This window comes from Grammomys surdaster, unplaced genomic scaffold, assembly GCF_004785775.1.
Source record: "Grammomys surdaster isolate TR1022 unplaced genomic scaffold, NIH_TR_1.0 126298, whole genome shotgun sequence".
In the NCBI taxonomy this organism is placed as follows: domain Eukaryota; kingdom Metazoa; phylum Chordata; class Mammalia; order Rodentia; family Muridae; genus Grammomys; species Grammomys surdaster.
Window position 1 is genome coordinate 8,360,071 of NW_021621098.1, and position 9,125 is coordinate 8,369,195.

General features: G+C 42.0%; 1 protein-coding gene across 3 annotated transcripts in view; it reads left to right on the top strand.

The window, feature by feature from the left end:
- The first annotated feature begins 4,797 nt into the window (after positions 1-4,797).
- The window catches only part of Usp14 (ubiquitin specific peptidase 14), a 37,722-nt gene continuing 33,394 nt past the window's right edge, over positions 4,798-9,125 (top strand). Inside the window, exon 1 of one of the 3 annotated variants that reach the window (XM_028759534.1) lies at positions 4,798-4,972. In XM_028759534.1, coding sequence (XP_028615367.1) covers positions 4,957-4,972 — 16 coding nt within the window. In that variant the 5' untranslated portion in view covers positions 4,798-4,956. Of the gene's footprint in view, positions 4,973-5,120; positions 5,248-5,275; positions 5,375-9,125 lie in introns of those variants that run through there. The other 2 variants (XM_028759535.1, XM_028759536.1) reach the window with 2 other exon arrangements.

Consider the following 9,125-nt stretch of genomic DNA (forward strand, 5'->3'; position numbering starts at 1 on the left):
AACTGTTTAGGATAATTAAGTGATGCAAGTTAACAGTCACTCAATTCACTCAACTAAACTCATAGTCTTGTCAGATACTAGTCTCGATTATCACAAAAATACACGCTCTGGGTTGTACAGATAATAGGTAGCTGGAGACAGGTAATATTTGCTTGATCAAATATGCTATAAATAGAGAGATGGTATTCAAAAAAATCTTAGAGACTCACACAATATGGCATTTGAAAACATTTTTATTAATTTAAGAATTAATTGAATTCTTTTTAGAATTGAGATGTTACCTCTTGTCATTTGGAAGAAGATAATTAGTATTGAAAGGCCTTCATATGGAGCTGCTTTTATTGTGGCAAGCTAGCCACTGGGCAAGAAAATGCTCCAACTTTATCTGCAGACAGAATGCTGTCCAGAAAGAACAAAGTGTTAACTAAGCTCGTCAAGACAGTGTAAGCTAGTCCTTCGTATTTCTTGCTTCACAAAAGGTCTGTCAGATGCTCTGATATTATAAGGAATTTTGGAGCCTGTCCAGGTGGTGAGCTATCTCTGTCATTTTTATAATTTTTGGAAGCTGGGTCCTTGTGCTTTCTGCATACTCAAATAATATTTAATGTTTCTCGGATCTCTGATGGGATTGAAGACAAGATAGTTATAGTGTCACAGTTAAACTTCAGTTGTTTAAGATTTAAGAAGTTATGGGTCTAAAACGATGTTTTTAGGATGGTAATACAAGTTTAGATGAAAAAATAACTTAAATACAAAATTCTAACTCACCAAGATAAGATAGATAATAAAATACTTTATCTAAATTGCCAAATATAATGGACTAGACATTATAAATGCATATCATACCTTATAATTTTCATAATTGTATTCAATTTATATCTGAAAGAAAAGGAGTTTTGTTTGTTTGTTTTTGTTTTTTTGAGACAGGGTTTCTCTGTGTAGCCCTGGCTGTCCTGGAACTCACTCGGTACACCAGGCTGGCCTTGAACTCAGAAATCCTCCTGCCTCTGCCTCCCAAGTGCTGGGATAAAAGGCGTGAGCCACCAATGCCCAGCGAAAAGGAGTTTTTTATTGGACTACAAAGCAGAATTGTATTCCGGCGGTGGTGGCACACACCTTTAATCCCAGCATTTGGGAGGCAGAGGCAAGCGGATTTCTGAGTTCAAGGCCAGCCTGGTCTACAGAGTGAGTTCTAGGATAGCCAGGGCTACACAGAGAAACCCTGTCTTGAAAAACCTTAAAAAAACAAAAAGCAGAATTGTTGAGATTTGGTCAGTTGCTATGTATTGTAATGCTTCCTGTGAGTCCCAAAGGCCTGATTGCTCCAGAGTCCACACTAGACTCAAGTGATACTATGTTACCTTGCTCCCAAGTTATTTCTGATTAGTAAATAAAGATTTCTACAGCCTATAACTGGGCAAAATTAAGATAGGTGAGGCTTGGGGTTCCAGGCCTTGGGGGTCGGAGGAGACCAGGAAGGAGAGAAGACTGTGGAGAGAGGAGAAAGCAGGATTGTTAGGAGTCAAGAAAGCACAGTCATGAGGGCTGGCCAATTGAAGTTAAGAGCAGCCCAGATGAAACATAGTAAGTAATAATTCAGGGTTACAGATAGGAAAACAACTTAAATAGCAAATTCTAACTCACCATAGAGGGTAGATAAAGTCCTTATTAAGGCATATTATAAATATAAAGGTTATTATGTGTCTTTTATCTAGGAACTAAATGGTCAAAGGCCTGGATTGGGATTCAAAATTTTCAACAACATCCTGGTCCATCAATAACCTTTCCCCCTTTTTTCCCTGACTCCTCCACAACTGTAGGACCCTGAAGGGCTGAGACTTTCCTGTGCTGCTGTTTACTAAGTAACATCCTGCAGACTTTCTAAGATCAAAACATCCTGATGTAGGCATGGTGCCCCAGAAAGGGAATTTACACTTGACAGCCCATTTGCCTCCCCAAGTTGAGTTCCTGTTTGTATTTTTCCTTCCCTGGCTTGGTGTATATATTGAACCTGCTCAGTATAAGCTTTGGCATTCACTCATAATGAATGACCCGAATCTGTGTCTTCCTTTAATTCCCCAGGCTTACACCTGAGCTCGATACCGTGGCAGTGCTGGTGCTGTCTCACAACCATCTATCTTCTTCAAACAGCTGGATTTTGAAGTCTTTTTTTGTTACATAGTCATGCATTACTCAGTTTAGTCTGAATCTCTATTGATTTACAACTATGTTTTGCATCCACTTAGGAAATACTTACTGAAAATCTTTTAAGGCAAAACACTGTCTTAGACCTATATCTCCTAAATTATTTAAGGTTATGCCCTTTTCTCCAAGAATTGAGCAGCATAGAGGAAAACATGGAATAGAAAGAATAGATGTTATAAGAAAGGACAGTAGATGTTATTTTTATTTTACACACCTGTTTTTGGAAGTATCTAGCAGATAAAGTAATGCTCCTGCAAAGATGTCTACATCAGAATTCCCTGAGGTTATGAATAAATACTACCTTCAAATAGTGACTTACTGGTGTGTTTAAGTTAAGGATTTTAAGATGAGAAAATTGGCCTGGACTATCTAGGTAAGGACAGTGTACTCAATGGGAGCTTATAAAGAGGGAGGCAGCATTCAAAGTCAGAAGAAGCTGGTGAAGATAGCATGATAACCATGGCAGAAATGGAGTTAGCAGCCAATGAACATGGGTAGCTTGTAACACTTGGACAAGATTTCTCCATTGGTACCTCCAGAAAGGACACAACAATCCTGCCTGCTAACACCTTAAGGCTAAGACTTCCCTGGCTTTTGGCTACAGTACTGGTAGGGTAATTCATCTATGTGGTTTGTAATCACCAAATTTGTGGCTGAGTTTCAGCAGCTATGGGAAACTACTAAGGGGCCTTTTCATTGGGGAAGTCCATGTCCTCTGTTTCAATGCATATGGAGGGAAGCTGGAGCCAGACAGTTCTTTCTTCATCCCTTGTTATCTCTGGCTTCTGTTGTTTTCAGCAAAAGGCTCCATTTAGAAATGGAGTTCATGCCGTCATATGTTAATATTTTGAGTGATTCTAGGTCCTATTAAGACAGGATCTGTGTTTGATCCATTTTTTTATCCTATACTGTGTGCTTCAGATTCACATATACTCATGGGGGAAAGAGAATAGCTGCGAATATAATAGTACTTGACAGGAAAGGCGTAATGGTAGGAGTAGGCTTTATTTCTATGAAGAAGTAATAAGGATGGACAGAAGAAGAAGCATCCGAAACAGTGGTACTTTAAAAAGTTGCCTTAACAAATATGATTAAAAGGCCTTGCTCTCTTGTCCTGGGTACATTAACAAGAGTTATAAAAAAAAGCTCTGATATTTGGCCATATTTCTCAGAACTTGTTTATTAATAAACATGTAGGTTAAAATCTTACCAATACCTCCTGGGTGGTGGTGGCACATGCTTTTAATCCCCATCACTGGGAAGGCAAAGAAAGGCAGATCTCTGAGTTAGAGGACAGCTTGGTCTATAGAGTAAGTCCCAGGACACATGGGGTTACACAGAAAAACAGTCTCAAAAAAAAAACAAACCCAAAAAGCAAAAACAAAACAAACAAACCAAACCCAACCCCTTATCAACGCATTTTATTATGCAAGGAAGACCACCTTTGACATAAAAGTCCATTTATCCATTTAGCAAAGTGTAATGCGGTTGCTATTGTCCTGGACTCCCTTTTTCACTGAGCAACGATAGCCTTGCAAAATGATTTTTTTTTTTTTGTGGTTTTTCGACAGGGTTTCTCTGTGTAGCCCTGGGTGTCCTGGAACTCACTCTGTAGACCAGGCTGGCCTCGAACTCAGAAATCCACCTGCCTCTGCCTCCCAAGTGCTGGGATTAAAGGCATGCGCCACCTACGCCCGGCTGCAAAGTAATTTTTTTAAAGCTCCTCCTTTCCCATTGCTAGCATGATTCCAAAGGATGCCATTTATCGTAAATATAGACAAGCAGGTCTCCAGAGACGTGTGGTACCAAAGTGTGTACTGTAAACAAACTTGATGTAGACCCTTTAAATATGAGATGAGAATCTGTTCATATTCAGTTGTTACAGCACCATACAACGCCTGAGCACACGTTCAAGAGACAGAAATTCTCTGAGTTAGTAAAAGACAACAGATGGGTTATTTAAAACACAGTTGTGAGGATGATCTAGCCCTAAGTGGTAATTGCAGGTTTCCACCTGTGGCAGGACCTAGAGCCACAGTGTGCAAGAGTGCAAGTGCTCCTGACTGCACTCTGCCAGCCCCTCCCCCTCCTCCCTCTCCCTTCTCAGCCTCAAGCTCATTTCTACTCCTTGCCTCCACTCCAGGCCCTAAGCCTGTCTGTTGCCCTCTACACACCCTCCAAACCCGCTGGTACCCTTCCATCTGCCTTTCCCTTTTCTTATCCTCAGGCCCCACCTCCATTCCCTCAGCCCTCCCTAGGCATTGTGGTACTTCTTAGATCTCTCACCTTTCCTTCAGTTCAGGCCGAGTGTTTTCTTTCTCTCAGCTGGTCCTGGCCTCCCATCATTTATTTACTTCACCCCCCCACCCCATGCCCACGGCCCCTCCGCTCCCCCAGGCCACGCTTCTTCTTTCCAAGGGCCCGTCCCCACAACTTCAGCCCCTCTCCTCCAGGCCCCGCCTCCTCCTGGCCCGCCCCTTTCCCTTTTATTCCCCTCCCCCAGGCCCCGCCTCTGCCCCGTGCTGCACTCCCCCGCATCCTCCCCTCACCCCCCCACCCCCGCGGTGGCTTCCTGGGAGAACAGCGTGCTGCTGCGTCATCGCCAGTGGCCGGTTTGAATGAGGCTTGTCGCACCGGAGCTGCCGCCACCACCGCGCTTCCTCCCCGGACGGCTCCACAAGCTCCTTCATATTCCTCGGCCGCCCTTGTCAGACCCAGACTCCCGCGCCGTTTCTTCCCTCCTGCCTCGCCATGCCACTCTACTCTGGTGAGCTGCGTCCTCCCTCGTGCCGCGCCCTCCTAGCGGACGCTAGGCCTCCGCGTAGGCCCAGCCTGCAGAGGCGCGCGCAGGGCACAGCCGCCGTGGGCCGCGGTGGGAAGTGCGGACGGGCGGCCGCGCGAGTTGCAGCCCAGCTCAGTAGGAGCTTGTCCACTGTGTCGCCCAGTGGGTGGGGTAGGAGCAGGAGTAGAGACGGGGAAAATCCCAAGAGTCGTGACTCTGCAGAATATTTCCTGTCGCTGCCCTAGAGTGTGCTGGGAAAGGTGAGGGTGTGTCTTGGGGCTCGGGAGACCAGGCTGTTGGAATATGATTGCTTTGAGTTCCTGGATGATAACCGTGGGTGGAATGAGCATGGAAGATAAGTTGGAGGTGGAAGGTCTCAGGAATTAGGTTTGCTTATTTTCTGCTTGAGATTGCTCTCTTCGCTCACACTTTTGGTTCTACCGCCTCCTTTGTATCAATTTCAGTTCTATCTCGAAGCCGATGCAAATCAGTCTTTGATGCTTAGTTTTAATTTCAGCATACATCGTTTTGGACTTCGAAGATGAAACATAGCGTTAGTTTGGAAGGTCACATGGGTACAAATACTGGCAAATGCTATTTCTTTTACTTTGGTATTTGGCAGGAGTCTTTTCTTGATGAGTTAGGAAGGTATTGATTGAGGATCACGTTGTCCTTACTTAATGGACTTCTCTTAGTCAAAATGGCCTCCGAAATGTGTGTGGCGACTCTGGTTGGCTATGGATATGTGATTTATTGATTCTCTCCGAGTCTCCACTTTTGGCAAACAAAATTCCTTTATAAGATATTGCTTTTAAAGAATGATATGAACCAAGAAAAATCTTAGAGTCTTAGGGTGGTTTCATTAATTCATTTATTTGGAGACAGGGTCTGCTGTGTAGGCTTAGCTGGCCTGGAATTTAAGAGACTGCCTGTCTTTGCCTCCCAATTGCTGGGATTAACGATGTGCACCACTGTGCCTGGCTTCCTCTTCCTTATTTCTCATACTATTTTCATTTAGTCCTATGTTATCTTTAGCTTGTACTATTATACATTACTTTTTCACTTAGGCCTATGTTATTTCTAGTTTGTACTATTATACATTACTTTAAAACTTGTAGGCCACATGTAGTGGCCCACGCCTTTGGGAGGCAGAGTGGGGTGGATCTCTGATTTTTGAGGCCAGCCGGGTCTCAAAAAAACCAGCCCCCCCCAAAAAAAAACCAACAACAACAGTAACAACAGCAACAACAAAATAACGACAAAAACCCAACCAAACAAAAAACACCTTGCTACTCTTATATTGAGGAGGATCAAACCTACTCAGGACCTTGTGCATGCTGAGTAGAAACTGTCCCTTTAAACTATAACCCCAGTGCCTTTTCCTTTGTCTCTTTATGATGGCAGTTTGTGCCACATTTGAATCTATTTTTCCTGCTACTACTAGAGATGGCTAATAATCTAACAGACCAACCAGCTTTTATTTAAATTTACAAGCGATTATATATACCTTAACAGGCCACATGCTACCTCTTTTTTTGTTTGTTTGTTTTTTGAGTTAGGGTTTCTCTGTTGTAGCCTTGGCTGTTCTGGAACTAGTTCTGTAGAAAAAACTGGCCTCAGACTCAGAGATCCATCTGCTCTGCCTTCCCAGTTCTGGGATTAAAAGTGTGCACCACTGCCTAGCCATATGCTACCTTTCTGACTTGGCCCTTATTAACTAGCTTCCACTTAGTTTACTTTTCTACCGTCTAATTTTCTCTGGGAATTACTGCTGTCTCAGAACTCATACTAAGTGTTTTTCTTGTCTGCTCTACTAATACCTTTGTTTTGAGATTCAACTCAAAGCTGGCAATGATAATTCAAAAGTTAATACTTCCTTTTAAGAAGTCTTTCCTGGTTGGGTTACGGTGGCTCATATGTCTAATCTCAACATTTGAAACACTGAGACAGAAGGATCATGCATTTTGGTACAGTGTAGGCTGCAGAGGGAGACCCTGTTCCAAATGGCAAGACCAAACAAAACAACAAATAGAAATCATTCATTACTCAATATCTTTGCTTGGCTGTTTGTGGTGGTGCATGCCATTTATCTCAGCACTTGGGAGGCAGAGTCCCCCTGTGAGTTGAAGGCCACTATGTAAGGGTACATATTGAGACCATGTTTTAGAAAAATAAAAGATTGTTGCTTTTCAAGCCTTTAGTTTTTATGATAAACATCATTGTAACTACCATGTCCTCTCTTCTTTATTAGGCTGTATTAGATTCTCTGTAAAGATAGATAACGTGGTTGCTATTAAATCAATGTTTATTTACTGCATACGAATGAGTATTTACATGCAGAATGTGTTTAATGATGAGAGGAGTTGGTTTCTTTTTTACCATGGGGGTGATGTGATTACACCCAGGTTGTCAGTGGCCTTTCCTGCTGAGTCAGCTCTGTGTACTCACTAAGTCCGGCTTTAACACGCTCAGTGAACTGCTGATAGTGTTGATGTGGAGTCCGGGTTAAGAATTAACATTTTGATTCTAGAAGTTAGAACTTTGTTTTGAAATTCCCATTTTTTAAAAAAGGTACAGTTTTTAATGTCTGTGCTTGCTTTATTATTTATATATTTTAAAAGTTAGCTATTTGGTGAACTTGAGCAAAGCTTTTTAATTGCAGTACATTTTGTCTTTGTGACCATTTTCCTTCTTTTCCTGTTGGGGTGGCCTGGCTGTAAATCCTGAGTACAAGGTAGTGTTCTGCCTCATTGTCTTGAGTAGCTGAAATTACAGGCACATGTTACATCTCAGATAGTTTTAAGTGTTTAAGTTTTGTCACCTAAATTCATTCACATTTTTGTGCAACCATCATTATTTCCAGAGTGTATTCATTCTTAAGATAAAACTCTTGCTATTAAAAACATTTCTGTTACTTGTTAGCTTCTGACAAGTAACATTCTTTTAGTCTTTAAAGGTTTTCACCTTGAGTGCCTCACATAAAATAGACACATATTTGCCCTTTTATGATTGATTTGTCTCACTTCATATCATGTCACAACACTTCAGCTGTGTTGTAGTGTGTATAAGAATTTTTCTACTTAAAATTGAATATGAGGGGGTTTTCCCAGCATTCTCCTTCCCTGCCTTCTCTTTTCCCCTCCCCTTTCCATTTTCATTTCCTTACCCTCTTGCCACAGGGATCAAACCTAAGAGCTTCATACTTGCTAGGCAGCTGCTTTTGTGCTGGCCTCATCCTATTGCTTTCTCTGTCTGAACGATGCTGCTCTGAAGGAGTATACGGGTAGCTGCTTCTAGGAAGAAATTTAATATGGTAATTCTCTGCTTAAATTTTCTTTTTTAATTCACTGTCCCATAGCAACCACTGTTGCACAGTAATCTAGCTTCTCTACATCTTCACCAAGCCTTGTGATTTCTGTGACTTTGGGTGGGCTAGCGCAGTAAAAGTGCTTGTTGTGCCACCTGAGTTCATTCACAGCACCTACTCACATGGTGGAGGGTGAGAACCAACTCATGAAAATTCTCCTCTGACCTCAGCGATTGCAGTGGCATGTACACCTCCTATACATGTACACCTCCTATACATGTACATACATGAGTAAAATGTAATAAAAAATTAAAAGATACTTTTTTTTAAAGCTATGCTTATGCGCTTGTCTACTTCTAAGACTGAGGCAAAAGAATACAAAATTGAGCCCAGTCTCAGCTATACACTAAGACTTGAAACCTCAAGAAACCACCAAATAATTGGGGGAAAACATAGATATTTTATGTAGCTAATGTATATTTGGAGTTTTGTATACTTGTGTACCCCTTGCTTGGGAAACAACCTTTCATTTCTCTCATGCCTTTCTTACAGTTTAGAATTGTAATACTTTTTCAAAAAATAGTGTGGGGCATGTATGTGTGCATTTGCAGGTACACATTTGGAGGTCAGAAGACAACTTTTGGGGGTTGGTTCTGTCTTTCCACTATGAGATGTGGGGATTGAATTCTGCTTATCAGGCTTATGAGCCAAGGGCCAAACTTTATCCACTGATATCCACTGAACTATTTCATATGCCCAAGAGTTGTTACAACTTCTCTCTCTCTCTCTCTCTCTCTCTCTCTCTCTCTCTCTCTTTCTCTCTCCCCTCCT